Source organism: Chrysemys picta, chromosome 2, assembly GCF_011386835.1.
Source record: "Chrysemys picta bellii isolate R12L10 chromosome 2, ASM1138683v2, whole genome shotgun sequence".
Classification (NCBI taxonomy): Eukaryota; Metazoa; Chordata; order Testudines; family Emydidae; genus Chrysemys; species Chrysemys picta.
Genome location: NC_088792.1, coordinates 15532930 through 15558681, shown reverse-complemented (window position 1 = coordinate 15558681; position 25752 = coordinate 15532930). Strand labels below are relative to the sequence as shown.

The window sequence follows — 25752 nt, the reverse complement described above, 5'->3', positions numbered from 1 at the left end:
AAATGAATTCTGTGGCCAAAAGGCCTAGTTATCAATCTCTCTCCTATTCAATAGTGTGAACTACCACGCCCTGTTTGTGAAATGCAGTTTTCTGATTGATGAGGGAGAGGGTGATCCCCTTCCTAGCTAGGCTTCCTCAGGACTTGGGGACGATGCAAGATACTCCATCAAGGAGGTTCACATGGTAACGAAAACCACGCTACTATTGGCACTGGATGAGTTGGTGGCCTCTTGAACCATGACTACATCAGTTTCAATGTACCACATTTCCTAGCTACAGGGTTCTGGGATTCTGAAAAGTCCTGGTGACTGTAGAGGATGTACCCTTTAAGGGCATGAAGCTCTTCAGCAAGCAGATTTATGATGTGCTCCATTCCCTCAAGGATTTGAGGATGCCCTGAGTACAGGGGAAGAGGCATCTACTCCCAATATTTCATTATTCTGAACAAGAGGATCTTCATCTAGGCCTACAATTGAGGAGTTTGAACAAAATGCATACACTGCCTCATATTTGGGATGATAACACTTGCTCCATCATTCTACCGCTTCAGATTTAGGACTGGTTTATAACTTTTGACATTAAGGTTGCGTACTTTCATCCTGCCATTCACCTGGCCCATAAGAAGTATTTGAGATTTATGCTGGGGTCAAATCATTGCCAGTACAAGATACTGACCTTGGACTCTCCACAGCACCCAGAGTCTCTGTCAGATGCCTCACCACAGTGGCAGCACACCCGAGGAAAAGGTGCATCTATGTATATTTGTATATAGATGACTGGCTGATCAAAGACAGAATCACATCAAGGAATGCTGACACGACTCAACTACACTCTCTCTATGTTCACATAGCCGGGCCTTTTGGTGAGCTGCAAGAAATTATCATTTTATTTTATCCTGTCTCAAACAATAGAGTAAATTGTGACCAGGATAGAGTCCACAACTGCAAGGGCTTACTTGCCAGAAGACAGATTCCCCTCCCTTTTAGTGATTACTGAACAATGTGAAATCGCAGCCAGCTATGACGGTACAGACTTGTCTCTCGTTATTAAGCTATATATCTGCCTGTACATATGTGAAGCCACTTACCAGACTTGAGAGGAGATTGCTACATCATTGGCTCAGATGAGCCTACTCCCCTGCACAGCATCCAATTAGCAAGAAAGTCCTAATTCCACTCATGTCCTTGAGCTACTGAACTATTAGCTGTATCCTGATAATATGCAAAAAGAGATACAGTTCATGACCTTGTAACCTTCCAGGGCATTAGTCATAGACACATCTGGGATGAGGGAATCCTCCTGGACCCATCCACAGGTACAAGGGATGTGGGGGTTTTTTTGTGTTTTGCTTGCTGAATACCTTCCCCCTGCAAACTCCCCTCCTTCCCCCAGCTTCCTACACCTGTCGCTCCTCAGCTTCAGGGGAAGGGATCACTGTACAGGGAGCTGCTCCCCCATCCATCCAGACCCCCCATACCCAGACCCTCCCGCCAAGCCTCGACCCCCCCACACACACACACACTCAGAAACACACAGCCCCCCCATGAGCCCCAGTTCCCGTGCATCTGGACCACCCTGATGAGCCACCCGCACCCAGATCCCCGCCACACCAAGCCCCAACCAACCACACCTGGATCCTCACCCCACTGAGCCCCACTCCCCCAGCATCTGGACCCCGCCAAACTCCCCAGACCCACCTGCTGAGCTATATCCCTCCACACACACTCAGATCCCTCTCCCTCACCCCCCCGCTGAGCCCCAACCACCTTCACCTGGACCCTCCCTGCAGACTCCCATTACTGTTGCATCCAGAACCCCCCCTCCCCCCAGCAAGCCCCTGTGCATCCAGATCCCGCCCCCTCCCCCTGCACCCGGATCCCCCACTGAACCGCCTGCACCCAGATTGACCCACACAGAACCCTCTCAGCCCACACCTGGATCCCCCCACACTAGGCCCCTTTACACTTGGATTCTGCTTGTCCACACCTGATGCACCAGGCACTGAGGTGCAAGGCCCTGGGGTGTTTCTGGATCGGGCCCGGTCCTTGTGCTATGTCAGGGTTGCGTGCAGCCTCACCGCTGAGTCTGTGTCCCGGGGGGAACTGCACAATGATCTCCCACTTCTGTACAGCCAGTGGCCTGTGCTCCCCAGTGCAATGCTGGAGCCTCCACATGTATTTGACAAAATTTGCAGAGTTTTAAAATATTGTATGCAGAATTTTTATTTTTTTGGTGCAGAATTCCCTCAGGAGTAGATAATCTTAACTTACCCGTGTTTTTCCCTAAATGCTTTCCACACAAAAAAAGCTATGCACTTTGGATGTATCCATGTACCTGGTAATGTACGTATTCAAGGGGAGGGGGGATTACAAAAATTTACAGCAGTGTTTCTAAGTCTGAAGAAAAAAATATATATTGTATTTGAGAAATAGTATATGATCATGTAACTAGACTGTACTGTGATGCATACTCACAAAGGAGAGCAGAGTTAAGGTTGTATAGGGCTTTGGCGCAACTAATTTTGCAACAGTAACATTCTCTTAATTTAGGAAATTGAATACAAAAATCTAAGGTCTTATTTTTTAAAAACAAGGAAAAAAGATAAGGGAAGGAGAATGTCCTAGCCGATCACTATTTGGCTATGTACCATTGGAACAGCTGGGACCCCAAGAGGTGTATATTCTAATGCACAGCTAAAATGCATGAGCAGTCTGGTCTTCCTTAGCTGCATGCTTTACTGGCTTAACAAAAGAAACATATTCAAAATGTACTGTGCATATCTAAAGTTTAGTTTTTAGAGGGGTCAAAACCTGGAAAATCTCAACTGAAAATGAAATTAAAAAAAATTGTGATCACACATAGGGCTAGAATAGAAATGTTCTATAATCCTTAACAAGGATGGATCACTACTGCTATAGTAAACCAGCAAATGAATCTAATTTTCTGAAATTCTACATATTTAGTAGTACTGAGCTTTAAGTGTATCTTTTAAAAATGATCATCCTGTCAAATATTAAAATCTTGTAGTTTCAAAACATTTTAAACCACAGCTGATTAGCTAAAAACAACTTAAACATATTCAATATTTATGTAAACTACACAATTTCTAGTCACATCTAAAATGTTTTTAGAGATTTAAAATAGTTTTTATTGTTTGTAATGAAATTTAAAATCACCGATAAAGTTAAAAATTACAATTAGCTGTTTATTGTATTGAAACTTGTATCTCTTCAGTAAGCTTGAAGGTAGTACTGTTTCTGGAGCACATCTGGCAATGACTGGAGGTCACTCAAAAGCAAAACATTCTTGAAAAGAAAAAAGTTAAACTTGGGGTATTTAAAAGTGTTCTGTGGTTTAATTATTCAGATGGAACTTGATAGATCAGCTGATCCTCCTCCAGCCCTTTGGGTTGCAACAACTAAATCTTCTGTCAATAAGTGGGTGAGTGATTTTCTTTTGTCCATTATATGGCTAAAATTTAAGTTCAGTATGAGTTTAGTATAGGGCTGTCAAATAATTTTTTTTAAAAAATCACAATCAATCTCAGTTTTAATCTCATAGCTAAATAATAATAGAATACCAATTAAAATGTATTATAAATATTTTGGATGTTTTCTCTACATTTTTAAATATATTGATTTCAGTTACAACACAGCATACAAAGTGTACAGTGCTCACTTTATATTATTATTACAGATATTTGCACTGTAAAAATAAAAGAAATAGTATTTTTCAATTCACCTCATACAAGTGTAGTACACTCTCTATCATGAAAGTGCAAATTACAGATGTAGAATTTATTTTTACATAACTGCTGTCCTGGAGTCATCGGGGCGATGCTCTGGAACTACACCATATGAAGCCAGTCAGGACTCTGGAGGAACATGCCTCCTCTCTCTGAACATACTGTCTCCAGGGCAAGAAGCTTACACAGCTTCGAGCTTCCTGGGTCTGACCTCGCGCATTCAGCATCCCCTTCCACATCGTGCACTTCCCACAGCGAGTCCGCCCGGGCGGGGTTCCTGGGGAAGCCAAAGGGCCCTGCACCCCAGCTCTGCAGTCAGACGTGACTCTCAGACAGCCGGTAAAACAGAAGGTTTATTAGTCGACAGGAACACAGCGTAGAACAGAACTTGCTAGCATAGAAATCAGTGACTTTCATCCAAGTCCATCTTGGGGGGGAGGGGAGGCCAGAGCCTGCGCACTGGTCCTCCCCCTGTGCCCCAAGCCAGCTGAGACTGACTCACTTCCAGCTGCCTTGCCCCTGCCCTGCCCATTGCTCCTCCTCTGCCTTTGTCTCGCTTTCCGGGCCAAGAGTCACCTGGTCGCATCCCCCGCCTGGGTCTCAGATTACGAAGGGGCGGCCAGAGCATCCATTCAGGCAGCTGGAGTAGCCCCGCAAAAAAGTCACACACCCTTATTCCCACCACCTAGACATTGGTGCAATACACAGGGAAACTGAGGCACACACCGCATTCATGCAAAACAATAAGACTCACATAGGCTCACATATAATATAATAAGGGAAAATCCCCTCTACGTCACATCTGCATTCAAAAACAAAACAATATAAAACTTTAAAGCCTAGAAGTTGAAGCATGAACAGGCATATGAATGTTTAGCGTATCTGGCACGTAAATACCTTGCAACACTGGCTACAACAGTGCCATGTGAACGCCTGTTCTGGCTTTTAGGTGACCTTATAAAGAAGAAGCGGGCAGTATTCTCTTCTGTAAATGTAAACAAACTTGTTTGTCTTAGCGATTGGCTGAACAAGAAGTAGGATTGAGTGGACTTGTATGAGGTGAGAGACAGGCTTTTGGGTTAGCACGAAAGCTTGTCTCTTTCACTGACAGAAGTTGATCCAATAAAAGATATTACCTCACTCACCTTGGCTAGCCGTGTTCATAGGTTTTAATGATCTCTGCAAATTATGACTGTCATGCTTTTGTCTCCTCTTTTAGACTTTGAAGGGAATTCATAATTTTAGAGCTTCTGGGGACTATGACAATGATTGTACTAATCCTATAACGCCTCTTTGTACACAGCCTGACCAAGTTATCAAAGGTAAACGGATCTTTCAGAACATCTCAAAAAATGATTAATATTGCTAGCAAAAATGGCAGGTGAAGAGGGTAGCGTGACAAATACGGGACCTGTTCCAAAGCACATAAAATTCTTTTGGAGCCTTTCCATTGTCTTCATGGGGACCGGGATCAGGCCCATATTTATCTGAAAATGCAATATGAAAATTTTGCAATATAAAAATTTAGTATGGTATGTGAACATTAAGTGGAAGAACAACAACAGAAATTTCCACTAAAAGCATTTAAACTGTTCTCTTATAAACTTAGTGGGGCGGGAATGTGTTGGAATGGGAGGGGTTTGGGAGACGGCTCTTCTAGATATCACCCATTCAAACCAGTTGCTCATTCTAATTTGGTCTATCAGAGCTGATGGTCAAGGCCTTTGAGAAAATAAGGGACCAGCCCCATGGGTTGGGTGCTAGCCAGGAATGCTGGAGACTTGGGTACAATTCCCTGCTCCATCACAGTCTTCCTTGGGCAATTCTCTTAGGATATGTCTCCACTGCAGAAAAAAAAGTGTGGTTTTTGGGTTCGCTAACTCAAGTTCCCTAATGCTGAAGCAATGAAGACGTGGCAGCCTGGCTTTTAACTTGGGTTAGCAGCTCAAGATAAAGCCTATAAGGAAACCTGGGGTTGAACTTGAGCTGCTGACCTGAGTTAAAAGCAGAGTTGCTGTGTCTTCACTGCTACTGTAACCTGAGTTAGCTAACCTCAGTTAAAAACACAGCTTTTCCTGAAGTGTAGATATACCCTTAGTCTCTATAAAATGGGCATAATACTACTTCCTTACATTACCTCACAGGGGTAGTGAGGATAAATATATTAAAGATTGAGTGCCTTATATGCATTTAAGTACCTTAGATAAACGATATGACCAAACCACATGTGAAGATGGATAAATATACATGTCAATCATAACCAGGGCAATTTAGCTAAAAAAATACTTTTTAGATGCTAAAAATTTTAACTTTTTATATTCAGAGAAGACATTTTAATAAAGTTATAATAAATTAAGTGCATGAATGCCTTGGTATTTTGTCTCTGCTATAACCTGAACTACAGAAAATAGCATGTTTTGTATAATAGTATCCTACAACTGTGTGTGTCAGGCATATTTTTAGCTTGTGAGGTGAACAATATAATTAAACAAAAAATTCACTAACCCTTCTCCGCCTTTGATTTTAGGGTTATTGTATTGGTACTTTGTTAACTATGACCATAATGTAAGATCTGTGAGTGATTAAGAGTTGGAAATGTGATTAGTTATTTCAGATAAATATCAAATACTGCTCCCTGTTAAGTATAATTTCAAAATCATTGTCATAGTTAAAGCTTATAAATGACATAAGACCTGCTCTAAAGCCCACTGAAGTCAATATGGACATTTCCATTGATTTCAAGGGGCTTTGGATCAAGCTCATTTTATAGTCTCTGTATAGAACTTTTTTCCTGTATTATATTATCACTGCTGTATAGCAGCGGTTCTCAAACTGTGGGTTGGGACCCCAAAGTGAGTCATGACCCCATTTTAGTAGGGTCACCAGGGCCGGTGTTAGACTTGCCGGGTCTGAAGCCTAAGCCCAAACCCCACCTCCCGGGACCAAAGCCCAAGGACTTCAGCCCTGGGCAGCAGGGCTCAGGTTACAGGCTCCCCACTTGGGGCTGAAGTCCTTGGGCTTCAGCTTTGCCTCCCCCGCCCAGGTTAGCAGGGTTTGGGCTTTGGCCCCCCTCCACCTGGGATGGTGGGGCTCAGGCTTCAGTCTCCCTTCCTGGGGTCACGTAGCAATTTTTGTTGTCAGAAGGGGGTCGCAGTGCAATGAAGTTTGAGAACCCCTGCTGTATAGCAATAAACTTGACTGAAATTGGTTATTTTATCTTTTGAGTATATTTCATAACAACCCAAAGTGGGTTAAGCAATTGACTGTACAATATATCAACATCATTGTTCAAACAGATGTAGATATGCATATATGCCATATATTCATTATGTGCTGAAATAGTTTCATGCCACATTGGTGGAGCTGAGGAATAGCCCCTACTTTTGTAGCAGTCTAACGTTGTTGTTTTTTTTAATTAAATGAAAAGGCATTGCTGACTTTATGTCTTCTTTATAACTGCTAGGGGGTGCTAGTATTATTCAGTGCCACATTCTTAATGACAAGAGACGTATATTAACCAAAGATACAAATAATAATGTGGCATACTGGGATGTATTGAAGGTAAGTGTAAAATTTTGGATTAGACATGTATTAATGGATTTCTGGTCTTCTGTTTCCTTTGCTATTTGTCTGCATGTGAGGTGATGATTGGAGAAAATAGGATCCTCATTGTGCCACAAAACATAGTACAAGTATTTTTTAAAGACTCTCATTGATAAGGGATGATATTTGTCTCTTCTGCTGCATTACTGTTCATTCTTACATGAATGTGTTTAAAATTCTGTCTTTAAAATAAAACACTGAACACAATAACAATGCATGGGGGGAGGGAAACAGATGGACATCAGTTAAAACATTATCATTAAGGCTATGATTTTTTCACGGCGGTCACAGAAGTCATGGAATCCATGACTTCCAGTGACCTCTGTGACTTCAGCCCACGGTGGCCAGGAGCTGTGTGGGGCCTCCACAGCTCCCAGCCATTGCGGACGGTGGGGGCTCCTCGTGGCTCCCAGCTGCTGCGGGGGCCCTCCCAGGCAGCAGGGGCCCACGGAGCTCCAAGTGGGCCCCTGCAGCTGCCTAGCCACTGTGGGTGATGTGGGGGCCCCACAGCTGAGCTCCCCATTTTGTCATGGACATTTTTAGTAAAAGTCACGGACAGGCCATGGGCTTCCATGAATCTTTCTTTATTGCCCGTGACCTCTCTGTGACTTTACTAAAAATATCCATGACCAAATCTTATCCTTAATTATCATCAATAAACAGCACAAATCAGGAAATGCCAGTTCAGGTTGCATATTTTTGCATATACCTTCTAAAAAACCTGACTGTTGTGGGATCTGCTTGGATCTTTGGTAACACTTTCAAAAATGCCTGAATTCCATTTACAAAAGTGACCGGCACTTAGGCTCCTAAGTCTCTCCAAAAGTCAGTGGGATATGGGCTTTTAAGGCGTGTAAGTGCTTTTGAGAAATTGGCGTTTTCTCTTGATACATGGAATGCTCCAGACAAGGTTCTATAACAAAGTGCGGTACCCTACAGTGCCTTAGAATCCATTATAGACTGAAGAAACAGGGATGGAGGTTGAAGAGTGTATTTGTAATAACAGTCTGCTTGAAGAATTCCAGAGAGAGGTGAGTAACTTTTCTTTCTCCCTTTGTAGACTGTCAGTACAAATTGGGGAGATTCACTAGCAGTAGGAAATTGATGAGGAGGCTATCTAATCGCGCAACTATAGACAACTGCTCTCCTGAGGTGGGCATTAGATCTCTTGGCCAAGTCCAGAGATCAGTGTTGCGTAAAGGATGAACTGAGCACCTGATAGCATCTTTACATATTTCTCTATTGGAACATTCCAAAGGCATGCCCTAAACGTAGTTGAATGCACCTTGCCTTCAGGGACTGGGATACCCACTAGCTCACAAGAAGTTTCTCTATAGATTCAGTCCACTTTAAAACTGGGGATCTGTACTGAGTATATTTAAAGCAAAGAGAGAAGAGTTACTCACTTATGACTCCACCCTCCATCCCTACTGCCTGGAACCTACATTCGATTCTGAGAGAGTGTAAGGAACTGAGAGTAAATGATGGTTTTGGTGGGGGGAGGGTCATGTCTTATACCAGAGTTTTCCATGACTCAAGAGAGTATCTTAGAGCCATAGCACTGCTCAGACCTTACTAGAGGTTCCAAACTTAGCGTGCAGGTGCACTCCAGTAGTGGGGGGAGGAGAGGAGGGTGTCTTTACTGGCAAGTCTAAGAACAGGTAAGTAATTCTTTCAGATTAAAAAGGAAGTTAAAAATAAAGAGAGCATTTCAAAATCCATTTTTGTATTAATTTGTCAATAGATCAATAAATACCACTATCAGAGTATCATTTTTATAGAACTAGTAGATGCTGAACTTGTAATGAATAGTATTAATATTCATTCTGTTCCTTTTTTCTTTGATTCAGTCAAAGTTTTTATTTTTTTTAAATGAACTACAGTTCAAGGCAAGGCAACGTTCAACACTGGGGAAGAAGTTCGTTGTTTTGAAGTAGTGCTTCCATACTTCTCTGTTTTAGTGTTTGGAGGGCAGTGGCATCAAGCTATCAAGAAAAATAAAAAGCTTACTTAGCATACAATTTCTGATATGCAAATTAAAGGTTTTAACAGTGGATATGACTGCATATTCAGTATTAAGAAACTTCCACATTTTTTTAATATTCTGGTGTACAGGCATGTAAAGTTGAAGACCTTGGGAAAGTAGATTTTGAAGAAGAAATTAAGAAGAGATTTAAAATGGTGTATGTGCCAAACTGGTTCTCAGTAGACTTAAAAACTGGGGTAAGACACAACTTAAATTCTTTCCTAATTTGGGCGTTTGTCATTTCATATGACCATTCATGAAAGCATTCACATATACACTTTATTAAGCAACCCTTCTGTGAGCCATATAAAGCTTTGACTCTAAAATTTAATTTAATGTGTCTGTGGCATAAACTATATTTTGATTATCTGATGTATAATTTATCTTTCAATCAACATGTCAGTGAATGCTTCTTGGATCTTGATAACTTGAAAAGTAGTTAATTACAGAATTCTTTGTAAGGAGATAATGTTGGTTTAAACTAATCTTGTACACTGCAATTACTAAGGTAATAAAATTTGACCAATGGAGTGTTTGTAGACAGTCTGTGTATAATCAAACACTGCCATATTTTGTAGTTGCAGTTTAGTGTGTCTTCGGTGTATATATAAAAGAAACCTGCAGGATTCTTAATACAATATTCATATTGTATTCCTCCCAATGGTCTTCTTTTGACAGATGTTGACAATTACTTTAGATGAGAGTGACTGCTTTGCAGCTTGGGTCTCAGCAAAAGATGCTGGGTTTAGCAGTCCAGATGGATCTGATCCAAAATGTGAGTTTTAATTGAAATTAACATTTCATTCAAACAATACAAAACCCCGTTACATAAATTAGTACATTTCTGGTAGATGGTAATTTTGTGCTTGCTTGGACTTCCCCACTTTTCTTGAGACTAAATCTTCCAAATGACTCTCCAATGAAAATGCACTGAGATGCTTTATAATGGCAATCTTGTGTTCACTTTGTCTATTTCATTTGTCCATTTCATTTTCCTTCAAAAAGCAAAATGAAAAATGCTAGACTGGAATTATTACATGAAAGATCTGAACTAGAGAATAATATTGTAATAAACTCGTATCTTAAAATAATTGTTAAAAACAATTCAAGCTGACGGGCATTATAGCAAAATTAGCTTTTTCTGTAAGACTAAAGACTTAAGGTCCAAATCCACAAAACAACTTAGGCATTGCAACACAGAGCACGGGAGCACCTAACCTCTAGGGTGCTCCCAGTGGAATCCACAAACCAGAGTTGGACACAGGACTCCCTGCTTAGTGCATGGAGAGAGTTAGGCACCTAGGAATGGGATCCACAAAAGCCATAGTGCTAGGTGAGGAGCTACCTAAGCTAGCCAGTAGCAGATGCCAAGAAAAAAGGTGTGTCCTAAGCCCTGTCCGTCAAAGGGAATTAGGTGCCTATCTCCATTTAGGATTCCTAGCTGTAGATCCCTTCTTGGAGTCAGGCATCTAAGCTGTTTCTTACAAGAAGAATGGCAGCACACACCTAAGTCCATGCAAAAGCCCGAGGGGGTGTGTGTGAGTGGGGAGGGTATCGGAAGTGGCAGCCACCCGTATAACCTTTAGTCCAGTGGTTAGTGAAATCACCCAGGAAATGGGGGACTCCGGTTCAATTCCCCCCTGTGCTTTGAGAGAAGAGAAGATTTGAACAGGGTTCTCTCATGTCTCAGGTGAGCGTCCTAGCCCACTGGTTCCCAAATGTTTTACCAAAGGCAACCCACCAACAGCTTTGTTTTTCTTTTGTGACCCATCATTTACGTATATGCACCCTCTGCCCTGTTACCACAACCCTAATCCTGGCCCAGCATAGAGGGGAGACCTAGATGGGTGGGGCTGGGGTTGAAGGGCAAGCTCTCCTGCCCTGTGCAACCTGATGCTCGAGGTCTCAGCACCACTCAGTCTCTCATGAGGGGGCGCTGGCCAAGCCAAACCTGAGTGGTTGCTGCAGCCTCGTGTGCCAGGTCGCAACAACCAGAGTGGGGAACTGGGCCCAGCCCCACTGTGGGATGAGGTCAAGGCAGGCTTGCTCACCAGTCTCCTCCTCTTCTCTCCACCCCCACCTGAGGCTTTCTGGCCTGGCCAGGCCAGGCCAGGTGGAGTGTATGTTTGCCTAGGTCAGGGTCAAGTGACAAGTTCATCTGGCCCTGGATGTGGCAACCATCTAAAACTTTCCCATAACGCACAGGTGGATTGGGATCAACTATTTGGGAAACACTGCCCTAACCCCTGGACTAAAGGTTAGGGTGGTTGCTGCAGGTGCCTCTTCCTCCTTTCCCCCTCGCAGTTTTGTTTGGAATTAATGTGCTCAGAGCATGTCCACCAGATTGGGTCCAGCCATCAAGTTAGGCAAAGGAATGCCTAGTTTCACATGGTTCAAAGATCCTTCTGGGGCTTAGGCATGAGATAGGTATTCAGGCTCTTCGAGTGAGGCAGCAGTGCACGTACCCAGAAGCAGAAACTTAGGTGTCATAAAGACTTTATTGGAAATTTAGGTGCCAAAGGATTTTAGGCACCTTCAGGGTTAGTAGCCAGGGTTTTGAGGATTACAGTGGGAGTTAGACACCTAGCTCCATTTGTGGATCTGTGCCTAAGCCCCTGACCCTGAGATGAACTCCACATCAGTGGACCTCAGCGCCAGCATGGAGTTCATTGCAGAATTGGGACCTAACGTTTTTTTAAAATATTTAATTTCTCTTGCATTAACTTCTTAAGCTTTGATAAGAAATACGAACAATTGGCTTATATTAACCAGCTGTGAATTAAAAACATGGAGAGTTGTCTTTTTTTCTAAACTGGCTATATGTGTCAGTGATTTTACATTATTGTATTCTGTGTTTTTAATCATGTGTTATAGTGAATCTTGGAGGGCTTCTACTACAAGCTCTTCTAGAGTATTGGCCTAGAACACACATCAATCCAATGGATGAAGAGGAAAATGAAATAAATCATGGTTAGTGTTCACCTGTACGATATAGGAATCTTTCAGTCCTTTTGTCTCTATCATTCATAGCTGTTTTGTTTTATGAGAGTTTTTACAGTTGTCTCTACACGTACAATAGCTTTAATATAACATTGCTTTGGAATGTTTCAAGTAGCACTCCTCCACTGACAATAGTGCTGTTTAAAAGCCTTTGGAACTCCACAATAAAGAGGAAACAATTGAAAAGCTGATTCTGCATTGAGGGTGAATTTACAGAAATGCTATTAGTTGGCAGTGGAAAAAAAAATTCTGGTAAAATTAAGAGGCTGGGCTTTTAAGGGAGAGAATAAATTCCTTAAGTTCTAGACAGGGCAGAGGAATGGGAGTAATTCAGTTATGCTTTTCTGCGTAAGTGTCTAGGGCACATTGCCTAATTTGCTTGTAGACATTACTGGGTAGTATAAACTAATAAATAGCAGTCATGTTTGTTGGAATGTGTTATACTGAATGGGTGTTGAAAATAGAATTGTGTACTGACCCAGGAGGCTACCTTCTGGAGTAATCTACAAAGGAAAGGTGAGGTTAATAACAGGGTTATGTAAATGGCAAACAAGATAGGTGGGTGGATTTGGCAGAAAATAAGAGAAACTGTAGCTCAAAGGCTTGGAAGCTGATTGGTAGAGCCTTTCACTGGGACACAAGTTCACATCCAGCCAGGGCCAAAGCAATTCAAAAGTTTTCGGTGTCCATTGGCTATTTAATGGTCATCATAAAATGAGGTGGTTTAAAGTCAGATGTCTTACAGATGTTTACCTTACAAAACTATTAGTTTTGGTAATCTCTTGGCTCTTTTATCAGATTGGCCTTCAGCTGAAATCCTTATCATGTGTTGGAATAAATTTAATGTGGAAATTGGAAAAAAGTTTTCTAATGATTGGAGGAGTGAAATTCTGGAACAACCTTCCAATAGGAGTAGTTGGGACAATCTAACTCGGTTTAAGATGCAGTTTGATAAAATTATGAATGGGATTATATGATGAAATTGCTTGTTATAGCAAGTGACTGGACTTGGTGACCTTGGGAGGTCCCTTCCAGTCCTATGTTCCTATGGATTATGTGGGTTTAGCTATTATTTCACTCACAGTGTGGTCTCAGAATGGGGTTGAGGCACTCTGTTAGGCTATTTTTGGGGCTCTTGCATTGTTACTTCCTGTGCTGTGTATTTAGAAGGCTTAAGGGCTTGTTTTCACTACCGTGCTAAATTGGCGCGACTGCGATTGATGCAGCCGCGTCAACTTAGCGCATCTGGTGAAGACATGCTACGTCAACGGGAGCATGTTCTCCCACCAGTATAGTGCGGTGTAGACACCATGTTAAGTCAATGTAAGTTACATTGCTCAGGGAGGTGGTTTTTTCACACCCCTCAGCGACATAACTTGCATCAACTTAAGCAGTAATGTAGACAAGCCCTTAGTCTTGAGGTGGGAAGAATAAGGAGTGGCAATTTACAAACTTTCCAGGTATTAGAGACATGATTCTTCTATAGACTCATGAATAGTACTGTACTTTACTAGGACTAGTCAGGTAAATAAGTATTGTAAAACTAGGTTCTAAATTTGCTCTTAAAATATTAAAATTTAACAATACAAAGCAAATACTTACTAGTGGCTTGGGAAATCAAAAGTGCACTGGGGGTCTCTTGGATCAGTGATATTGTTAATAGAGAGCTGAGGGACCACACACAGACTGTGGATAGGCAAGCTGAATACTAACTATTTTAGTAATAAAATACTTCATTAATTTTGTAGTCTGGGAAAAAACTCAGGGAGAAAAGTGTTCATAGTTTCGCTGGAGTCAGCATTGTGGAAAATAAGTTGGAGGACACGGGTTTGAAATCTGCTTATTAACAAAAAGGGATGTCTCTTGGCATCCATGTTGTGTTTATGAAGCATTTGAGAACAGGGTCCTGATGCATGCTGAGGTAGCACCATTCCCTACCTTACTTCCAGTGGGTTTTTTTTTTTTTAAGCTGAAATTTCCACTGCTTCCAAAAAAGAGTTTGATTTTTTAAAAATAATTCAGGGGGGTAACACCAAATTATTTTAAAGAAATTTCTAAAACCCCCCAATTTCTCCCTTCTAATTTCTAGAATGATTTTATTTTGTTTCTGATGAGCTCCGGGCATGGGAATATACAATAGTCTTATCTCTAGACTCTACTCTTGGCTATGAATTCTAATCCTCCATTTATTTTATGCTTTGCTCATAAATGAGCTAAGCAGTCTTTTTGGAACTCATATGATCCACAGGAACCCATATTATTCAATTTTCTGGTACTGTATGTTGTAGCGTTCAACAGAACATTACAATTTGGTAATTGGTGGATTTCAGATACCACATAGTAAGTCTGGGTTCTTTTCTGACTGAAAGGGATTGCACCCAAACAGTTTTTGCCTACATTTTTCAGAGAACTTTACATTGCACTGCAAAATAATTATTATTTATCAAATAATTTCATTTTGAAAGCTGTAGTCAGTCTGTAACAAGTGAATCACCAATACTGCTCTTTTAATCTGACCCTCTGCATTTGAAATGTCATTGGTCACTTCTAGTTGTATAGTCCATAGACGTGAACCTGATCAATAATTAATGGAATGTACAGTGCAGTGAAATCAAGATGTCTCTGTCAAGTTCTCCTGGTCCTCTGTTTCAGAGTGGTAGTTACGTGGGAAAGCAAAGACGATGCTTGTTAAGACGTTGCTTTGGATGTAAAATAATTGCCTTTGCAGAATGATGCTTTTTCTTGCTCACCTCTAAAGTAAGGGTCATTCAATTCCCTCAGATACTTACACCTCTGTATTGCTCAGAAACTGGGGAAAACTGATAGTAAATCAATGTCCCACTCATGGCCCCTATTGTCTTGTACATCAGACATTTGAGATCTGCCTCCTACAAAGTTATAATGTAGTAATTGTGCTTTGGTATTTCTCATGAAATATTTAAGTGTTGGAAATTCTGGTTTATGAGAAATCAACACTTCATCTTTGCATGTGTTTTGTTTATTTCCTTTTTTTAATTCATCACTGTATTGAAAAAAGACAATAACTTGTGTTAGTCTGTATACTTGGCTCTAAAACTAGGTATATAGTCTTGGTGTATATTTTTCCATAGTGAATGGTGAGCAGGAGAACAGAGTACAGAAAGGAAATGGATACTTTCAGGTACCACCGCATACACCAGTTATCTTTGGTGAAGCTGGAGGACGCACTTTGTTCAGGTACAGAAATTCAGAGAATGCAGTGTGGCTAAAGCAATAGAATTATTTTTTTTGGACAATTTCAGAAATTAATCAATGTCCAGGAAATAGAAGCTTGACCATACAAAGTTGGTTTGTGGCTGATAATATCATTCCATAGTCAGACTAGGAACATCTAGATTCCAAATCATCAAGACATGGTGCATTACAAGGTCATGAATTGTACAGTAACTCTTACAAGGACTTGCTGATTTATAGCTCTGAGAGCACTTCCTGTACACCATCCTTCCTATAGACCAGTTAATGGCAACCAAAAGCTGATTCATTTTCCTCCTAAAACTATTTAATATACCCCTTTAAGTTCTAGCAGGGCTTAATGTATAATTGTCTTTTATTATGGTGCTGCAGTGTTAGTCTGCAGGGGTGAGATTTTTTTTTTTTTTTTTTTCTTCTGATCCGCCGGTCTGGGGAACTTCTCCTAAAAGTGTATTTGCTGGTCTATCAGAGTGCTCTTAGGTCTGACCAGTCAAGTAATATGAGATCTTATCATGCCACTCTGATTACCATCCATCTTGTCTTTTACACCACTTTGATTCCAGCATGACTTTAGCACCTAATATATCATGATGAATATCCCTGGGATGCCAGGCTTTTGAATGTCATAAAGCATTCATGTTTATCCCTGGTAACCGAATATATCTGTTCTTAAATTAAGACTAGTTTTCAGTCTAGGTTTCTTCGTTTTCCAGAACTGAATATAGCACATCCCAAGCATGGGAGCAGTGTAACTTTCAGATCACAGGTCATTCAAGTAAAATGAGCATACATTTTCACTTTAAAATGAACCCCATTCCCGCAGCTCTTAATCCTTTTGAATTGTAACTAAGGATTCCAACCCTTCAGTTTGATCTGCACTGGCAGATGCTTATGTCTACGAAAAGTTCCATTCAATCAGTGGGGCTCTACACAAGGGCAAGGGTACACCCATACACATCAAACTTGAAGGATTGGAGCCCAAAACTGCTAGAATGTATATACTTGTTTGGTTTTTTTTAAACAATTTATTTTGAATTTAAAGTTCATTTAAACAAAATCCCTAAAACACTAATGTTGCTTAACTGGTGGTTATGGAACTATTATTTTTTCATCTGATTAACAGATTGATTATTTTACTAATATCTGTATTTGCCTATCACTGTTTGTGCACACTTTTTTGATCTTTGCATTTAGGTTCTGTAATTTATGTGCTGTACAGCAATTTTCTTCTCAATGCTGAAATGTATTTATGAAATTCATTTCTGTATATTTTAGATTATTATGTCGGGATTCAGGTGGTGAAACTGAATCTATGCTGCTTAATGAAACTGTGCCACAATGGGTAATTGACATCACTGTGGATGTAAGTGTCATTAGGTATAGACTTTCCCCTTCTTTTAAAGGTGAACTGCAAAGGAATTTAACTAGACTCCAGCATCTCAAGTTAATGTATATTGAATATCTTCAGTAATCAGACCTAATGGGGTATTCAAGGCATTACTAGCTCAAAACACTCTTCTCATATACCATTGAAATTCAGCCTCACTACAGGTTGCTGGCACCTGCCCATTGTAAATCCCTACTTCCCAGCATGCACTGCGCTTAATTATGTTCCATAAACCAATAGGAACCAGAGTGATGTGTCAGATAGAGGTCTCCTTCAACCTAATTTTAAAGCCTGGCCTTGACTCAAACCCAATCCAGGAGTGTCAATTTGTCATTTTCAGAACCAACCCAAACCCAACACTCCCCACCCCCAAACCTATGTCAGCAGTGTCACATGGGACTTAGCCTAGTGGGGGCTTGCCACTCCCCATGTCTGTGTTCGGTCTCCAACTGCTTTCCGCCTGTGGGCTTGGCATGGTAGAAGCTGTGTGCCCCACTTCTGCTGGCTGCTGCTACTGTGCAATGAAGTAAGCATGCTGACAAATCACAGCCTCCAGGTGCTGGTTGACGGTGCTGACAGGTTTGGGGGGGAAAGTGTTGGGTTCAGGTTGCATCAGTTCTGAAAATGACTCAGCATTGTCAGTTTGGGTCTGGGTCAGGTTTTAAAATTAGGCCTGTGAAGATCTCTATCTTAAACACCACCTTGGCTTCCTGTCAAACAAGCCAGCTTCATGGGGTCTCCTGGTTGACGGGGAAATGACCAACATAGTGTCTACTGGGGTGTCGCTTGCTGGCATACTGAAATAAGATGAATTTGGGGGAGTCCAAGAGAAGAAAAGGTGCATTTTTTGAGTTAGAACCATACTAAATGTCCCTCGTAGCCTGGTTGGGGTGAAGTGTTCTTCACATGTGTCTGGAATTTGATTCAATTTCTTAACAAATCACCTTCTAAGAAACCTGATTTCTGATGCTGTATTCCAGATATTCAGTCTTTCTTCTTTAAAACTTAGTCGTTTTTTAAACAAAATATTTAGTGTTTTGACTTTTTAATCATATAGAAGTGCTGTACACTTTACACAGACCTGCTTCTGCTGAAATGAGCTCCAAATTATATAAAAGCTAGGCAAACAAAGGACTTGCATCAGATAGATCTGAGCACCTCAGAAGCTTAAGGAATTCAAAGAAAAGTTGTCCTCAATGGTTGTGCTAGAGAAAATCTCATTTTTATTTGATATAATAATTCACATTAGGTAAACACATTTTCCAGTTGGAAATAATGAAGTGAATATAATTTCTGTGATGCCAATTGGTACTAAATGTAACATTTTGTTTCCTTTTAGAAAAATATGCCCAAATTCAATAAGATTCCCTTCTACCTTCAACCTCATTCGTCTTCAGGAGCAAAAACTTTAAAAAAGTACGTATATATTTTTGACTCTTAATATTTCAGAGATACTGATATTAGCAGACTCGTAAAAGGGTATGCCAAAGAGAATAACAGTACCCTTGGCTAATCCAGAGAACAACATTGGACGTGCTGTCTCAATTCTTGGGAGAGAAGGTATTTAGTGTTACAGGACAATTACTGCTATACTGGATGATATAAAAATATTTTTATAAGATCTAGGAGATATTGTAGTTGTAAATGGCAGTGGCTTAAATTAATTGTACTTTAGAAGGTTTTACCTTAGTATTAATAACGAGGTTTGACTTGGTATCATAACATTTTTGGCTGGATCAAACCAATGTCTTATCTAATCCTGTATCCTATCTCAAACAGATGCTTTAATCAGAGAAAGGTGTAAGAAACACCAGAGTAGGCAGGCTTGGGAGAACCTGCCCCTCACGTTAGACGTCATCCTGGTTTCTAATAGTTAGAGATTGGCTTGAGCCCTGAAGCATGAGTTGTTTTTTTAAAATGTTTGCTGTCTTTTAATTATGACAACTGTGTGTATTCTTGATATTCAGATAAACATCCAGTCCCTCTTTGAATCTGGATAAATTCTTGGCCTCAACGACTTCCTGTGGCATGAGTTCCACAGTTTAATTACATGTTGCCCACAAAAGTATTTCCTTTTATCAGTTCGAATTTCCTACCTTTTTAACTTTTATTGAATGTCCCTTGTGTTATAAGATAGGGAAAACAGAAATTCCTGACCTCCCTTCTGTTTACACGTCATTATTTTATATACTTTTATCATCTCCCCTATTATGCATCTCCTTTCTACAGTAAACATTCCAAGTCTTTTCAGTCTCTCTTCATCTCAGTTTTGCAATGCAAGATCTTGATCATTCTTGTTGCTCTTCTCTGAACAACCTTTAGTTCTGCAATATCCTTTTCAGATAAGGTGCCTGGTACTGCACACAGTATTCCAGATGGTGATGAGTCTTCACCATTGATTTATATAAAGGCATTATTATAAAGATATTATTTTAGATTATAAACAATGTAATATGAACAAATAACTGCTATAGCAAACATCATTGCACATGATACTGTGAAGATAAGTGTTTGAAAGGCTAAATCTGGTGTTTCACAACTTTTAATTACCTTGTACAGAGATCGATTGTCAGCTAGTGACATGCTGCAGGTCAGAAAAGTGATGGAGCATGTTTATGAGAAAATCATAAACCTGGATAATGAATCTCAGACAACTAGCTCCTCCAATAATGAAAAAGCTGGAGAACAAGAGAAAGAGGAGGACATTGCTGTGTTAGCAGAAGAAAAGATTGAACTCTTGTGCCAGGACCAGGTAAGTTGACATAAGCACTCATTTAGGCCTTCTTGCAAAAATATGATGATCAATAGTAAATCATTTGTGAACCTCTAGGTATTGTTCTTAAAATGTGCTACAGGTAAATTATTTTAAAACAGATGCCTTTGAAACTAGATTTTATGTTATGAACTCAAATGTTAACTGATAGTACTATTTTGCTTTTTGCATATAAAGCATGGGTGGTGTGACAAAGTTTCTCCTCTACCTTGGTGAGACCTGCGCTTATTAGCGGATTTGCTCGCCTCAGAGATTCATGGCAGCCCTCAGTTTGGCCACTTTTGTGGCTCAAATCTGCTGTTTTACTCCGATAACCTCATCACCGGCTAGCATGGGGAAAAGGAAGGAGAACAATCCCCGCAGTCTCTGCTGATCCACCATGTGGGTCGGGGAACAGCCCAGAGACCTTCCCCTCTGGTGGAGCCCACAGTCCAGGTCAACTCCTCCTGTGTCTGATCAGGAGTTGGGAGGTTTGGGGGGAACCCGGGCCTGCCCTCTACTCCGGGTGCCAGCCCAGGGCCTTGTGGACTGTAGCTGTCAAGAGTGCCTCCTGGAACCGCTGTGCGACAGCTACAACTCCCTGGGCTACTTCCCCATGGCCTCCTCCCAACACCTTCTTTATCCTCACCACAGGACCTTTCTCCTGGTGTCTGATAATGCTTGTACTCCTCAGTCCTCCAGCAGTACACCTTCTCACTCTCAGCTTCTAGTGCCTCTTGCTCCCAGCTCCTCGCATGCACACCACAAACTGAAGTGAGGCCCTTTTTAAACGGAGGTGCCCTGATTAGCCAGCCTGTCCTAATTGATTCTAGCAGTTTCTTCTTAATTGGCTCCAGGTGTCCTAATTAGCCTGCCTGCCTTAATTGGTTCCAGCAAGTTCCTGCTTGTTCTGGAACTGCCCCTGTTACCTTACCCAGGGAAAAGGGATATACTTCATCTGGGACTAATATATCTGCCTTCTAACACTCTTCGGCTCCTTCATGGGGCCGTGAGCATGGGCATGTACTTGGCGTGGTTTACCACTGTCCCTGAAGCCTGTCCCTTCTGTGGCATGAGGGAGACCCTGGCGCACACGTACCTTCAGTGCGCCAGGCTGCAGCCCCTCTTCCGGCTCCTCCAGAACCTCTTATTGAGGTTCTAGCTGCACTTTTCCCCGCACTTATTTCTTTATGCACTCCCGATCCGAGGCCTCATGAAGTCGCGGGACCACCTCGTCAACCTCCTCCTAGCCATAGCCAAGGTGGCCATTCGTAACACCAGGGAGAGGAGGTTGGCGGAGGGGGGCCTGCGACTGTGGGGCCAGTTTTCATTCTTTTATACGTTCACGTATCCGGGCAGAGTTCCTCTGGGCAGCGGCCGCTGGCTCTCTCTCTGTTTTTGAGGAGCAGTGGGCGCTGTCTGGGGTTCTCTGCTTGGTGTCCCCTTCTGGTTCCTTAGTTTTGGTCCTTTAACCCCCACGCCTGTTCCTGTTGTTGCCTTTGTTGTCTCCCGCACTCAGTTGGGCTCTGGGTTTAGTAGCCCCTCCTTAGGCTGGAGGAGGGGCTTTCAGCAGTGGACTAGCGCTCGCCCACATCCCGGTACTCAAAAAGGAACACTCTCTGGCTCCTTCATGGGGCCGTGAGCACAGGCATGTACTTGGCATGGTTTACCCCCGTCCTGGACACCTGCCCCTTCTGTGGTGTGAGGGAGAGAGACCCTGGCGCACGTTTACTTGGAGTGCGCCAGGTTGGAGCCCCTATTCTGGCTCCTCACAAATATTTTGTTACGCTTCGGGCTCCACTTTTCCCCTGACTTCCTTATCTGCACTCCCCATCCATGGCCCCACAAAGCCACAGGACCTCCTGGTCAACCTCCTCCTGGCCCTGGCTAAAACAGCCATCTATAAAACCAGGGAGAGGAGGTTGGCCGATGAGGTCTCCTGTGACTGTGGGGCCTATTTCCGATCCTCCATCCGCTCACGCATCTGGGCAGAGTTCCTCTGGGCAGCGTCCGCTGGCTCCCTTGACGCCTTCGAGGAACAGTGGGGCCTGTCCGGGGTTCTCTGCTTGGTGTCCCCGTCAGGTTCCCTTTGTTTGACTCTTTGACCTTACTCCCGTTCCTGTTATCTCATTAGTTGTCCCCCGGAATTATTTGGTTTCCAGGCCCTGTGAATCCTCCCCTTAGGCTGGGGGGGGAGGTCCTTAAGCAGTGGGCGGGCGGCCTGGTTCCTAATAGGAACACTCTCCTGTAGCCATCTGGCCTGACCCTGTCACAGTGGATAAATAGACATTTGGTAATGCAAGATCACAGAACTTTGGTTGTTGAACTGTGTTCTCTTTTGCGGCCTAATACTCCAAACTCTTGCTCATGCTAATAATCATATTCACCATATACTAGCTATATTGATATGAATAGTAAACACAGATGACAGTATTTTGTTATTCTCGGAGATCACAGGCTTTAAAGAAGAGTTCCATTGAGGAGGGCCTTAAGCTACTCATGTTTGTTGGATGCCAGTGTTTAGAGTGTTGTGTAGAGTGTACCTCTCTTCCAGACAAAATTATTTAGAAAGCTGTAAAACCAGACTAGGAACAAATTAGTTTTAAAAATCATTTCACATTTTCATCTATTGTATGCCTCCTAGAATTTGATATCAATCAGAATGCTCATCTGCAATAAACTGTAATTGCACTTCTGTATAACATCATTAAGATTAACTAAGCAAATAAACTATGGGGTTTAGAATATTGTTACATTTCTAGTCATGTTCAAAATCTGTCTAACTTCAGAGCATATTTTTATATTGCCTGTTAGGTTTAGTAGTAAAATTATTTAGTGGCAATATGTGCAATAGCACAGCAAGAGGCATTGCTACTTTGGAAGCAGGTTTCAAACTTCCTTGGATCACAAGTGAAAGGAGTGTAATAGTCTCAGTAATGGCGGGAAGACAGTAGATGTTCAAATTCAATAAGTTAAAGTCACCTAAATGGCACCCCTGTTCCAACTCCACTAATACCAGTATTACAGTAGATTTTATAGACAGTAAAGTGGGACTCAAGCAGCAGCATTTTTCTTATTTGCCTATCTATACATTTTGATGTTTACTGACATTTACTGATGATCATTCCAAGCCTATATATGCTGCTGTTGGTGCTCTCTAATGTATGTTAGTCCATTGGCACCCAGTCCTCATTAGTATGGTGTACCACTTGTCAGCCTAGAATATGCTTGTCTGAAAATCAAAACTTCCAGCATCCAAAGATTTAACATATCTACCAGTCTTCTGCAATAAAATATAAATTCTCTTATACTGCAGGTTTTGGATCCAAATATGGACCTTCGAACTGTTAAGCACTTCATATGGAAGAGTGGTGGTGATCTGACACTTCACTACCGACAGAAATCAACGTGAAAGGAATGATGGACTCAAATGGTTGTTCATTTACTTGACCTTACTGTACTGGTTCCAAGAGTAGTACTATAGAAGCCCACTGAACCCTAAGGTAGATGAGACTTCTAATGACTCAGTATGGACCAGAGAGTATACATTTAATAATTGAAGTGACTAATAGATCTGTAATATAGAGGAAAAAAATCTATATGACTTAAACTAAAGTCTGTCCTAGTTAAGGCACAGCAAGTGAAATGAGAAGTCCCTAGTGGTTCATGTTATGTGAGGTGTACAGAGAACAGATGATGATCCAGTGCAGACTTTTGCTTCCTTCTTGTTTGTTTTTTCCAGAGCATTAAATTTTCATCTGCTCAGGCTTGATATGAAACACTGTTTTGGCCATATTAGTCACTATGTTCATAATGCATGCATTGTATTTTTTTTAATACATTCCATTCGTACATTACCTACAATGATTTTTCACAGGTTATTCATAAAAATAATTTTTACCACTTAGAGAAATCTCAAAAAACACCAAAAGCTATTGCACACTTGAAAGTAGTAGCCCATTTAATTGTAAGTCAAAAGTTAATATAATTAGAATTGTTTTAATACTGCAGTTCAAACGTTCTTATAGAGAGCTATTGACATTCAGATTAAGAATACTAGAGAAATATTATAGCAGGGTCAGTCCAGTGATGCTGTGCATCATAATAGAATAAACATGTTTTGCAAAATTTAATAGATTTTTTTAAAAAATATAATTCTTCCTGCATTGTGTCCTTCTTTTAAAGACACGCTAGTTGGAATTCCAAGAAACTGTGCTCTATACTTCTGTGGCATTTTGTTAAAAAAAATTAAGACCATTCTGAAAATTTTAACTTTATTTGTTGATGTCAGCAGCAAATTTCATATCCATGATATAAAAGCATTTGTGTTCTTTTTCCCCCAAGTTTTATATGCAGATTTTGTTGTTATAGTTGTTCACATCTTCTTTTCATGTTCTTTCTAAAAATCTAAGGCTTTCATATATTCATAGTAGCCTTGTATAAAGTTTAACTTACTGGGGCGGGAAGCATTTCAGCTTTTGGCAAGAAAATTTGGGACTGTCCCAAAAGACTATTTGTAGCCAAAACAAATTAAAAATCCTCACCACAAAATTGTGTAAAATATTATTCTTGTCTGAAATAGAAGCACAAGTGCCTTCAGAGGGCAGTATATTTATTCAAGTTTCTTCAGGAGACATGTGCTCTTGCCCTTCCTGTGTTTTGCTATCAGGATTTAGGCTGGGGCCTAAAGAAAGTCCCAGATACATTAGTTTACTAGGATTTTATAGTGATCAAATGACAAAAAAAACATTTCCACTGTCATATGTTGTTTGAAAAATATCCAAATACATTATGTCCTGGACAAAGTCACCACTTAAACAAGAGGGTATGGTTAAGAATTAAGCTAGCATGTCTTTTTCCCTTCCTTGAACGAAAGTCAAATTTAATTTTTAAGCCCCATTTCTGTGCATACTCCATTTGACACAATTGTGCTATATTGCACATTTTTAGTGATATTTGTGAATTAAAATGTTTAGCAGAACTGTGTAACTTTTATTACTAAATTGTCCTGAATTGTATTTATTAATAGCAGAGGTCTATGCTTTGTTCTAACAGACAGTGATTCTTTCTGGTTGTCTTGCTGTCCCTTTGTATACATTGTAACTGCTCCCAGTTCGTTCGTTCATTCGTTCTTTTTTTTTTTTTTTTTTTTTTTTTTTTTTTGGTCTGAAATCAGCCAAGGTTACACTTCCAACCATCCCAATAATGCAGTTTCAGGAAAGATTGAAGGGAGTCTGCAATGCCAAAAGGGTAAATGATCTGTATTTCACAGTTGTACAGAATAAAAGGCTTTAGTTAAAATATTTAAAAGTTGTTTTGATCATTCGTTGGTTCACTTATGCAACCCTGGGGTTGTCATTTTTTTTCACCCTTTTCCCAAAGGACATATAAATCCTTTTCTCATTTTTAAAGAAGTTGCTCAGTCAGGTTCCCAGTAGCTTAAAAATAATTGCAGTGAAATGCACACAGTAATTTATGCAGATTTTGTAATGCAGCATAAGATGGTTGAATGTGACTACAGGAAAAAATATATGCTGTCTCTCAAGGGATAATGCTTGCAACAAGAAAACAAAATAAGGGAACATAAGCAGGAAAAAGTGGAAAAGACTCCTTAGCGTGTGGTTCATCCCAGGCTTACTGACCCTGGGAGCAGAGCTCTGTTTTCCCAAAGACATTGTCCCTACTCTGTTGCCAAAGTAGCCCTTTACCCCGAGCATCTGTACAATGGGAGGAGGCAGCAGAGCTGAGTTTAAACTCTCCTTTACCCAAGAATACGTTTACAAACAAGTTCACTTGCTATAGACCCTGATGGAGGGTGGGGGCCCTAGGGTGGTACTGTATTGTAATTAATCACAAGTGTTTACCTTCATTAAAACATGAGGTGTAGCTCATTAAATGAGCAATTCACAATCCTTTTGCTGTCAGCATTCATATTTTCACAAACTAAAGTTTACAGACGAGTGGCTTGTTTTAATTTCCTAGACAGAGGTTCCCAAACCCTTTTCTT

General features: G+C 41.0%; 1 protein-coding gene across 2 annotated transcripts in view; it reads left to right on the top strand.

Moving 5' to 3' along the window:
• WDR48 (WD repeat domain 48) overlaps nucleotides 1-25055 on the top strand; it is a 46866-nt gene extending 21811 nt beyond the window's left edge. Inside the window, exons 9-20 of one of the 2 annotated variants that reach the window (XR_006176692.2) lie at nucleotides 3368-3442; nucleotides 4966-5068; nucleotides 7210-7307; nucleotides 9465-9572; nucleotides 10054-10150; nucleotides 12250-12345; nucleotides 15486-15591; nucleotides 16882-16969; nucleotides 18333-18409; nucleotides 19553-19745; nucleotides 23062-23248; nucleotides 24922-25055. Coding sequence is in view for 1 of the 2 variants with exons in the window: in XM_024100873.3 (XP_023956641.1) it covers nucleotides 3368-3442; nucleotides 4966-5068; nucleotides 7210-7307; nucleotides 9465-9572; nucleotides 10054-10150; nucleotides 12250-12345; nucleotides 15486-15591; nucleotides 16882-16969; nucleotides 18333-18409; nucleotides 19553-19745; nucleotides 23062-23157 (1137 nt within the window). In the remaining variant the exon portion in view is untranslated. Of the gene's footprint in view, nucleotides 1-3367; nucleotides 3443-4965; nucleotides 5069-7209; nucleotides 7308-9464; nucleotides 9573-10053; nucleotides 10151-12249; nucleotides 12346-15485; nucleotides 15592-16881; nucleotides 16970-18332; nucleotides 18410-19552; nucleotides 19746-23061; nucleotides 24539-24921 lie in introns of those variants that run through there. The other variant, XM_024100873.3, reaches the window with a different exon arrangement.
• The last annotated feature ends 697 nt before the right edge of the window (nucleotides 25056-25752 follow it).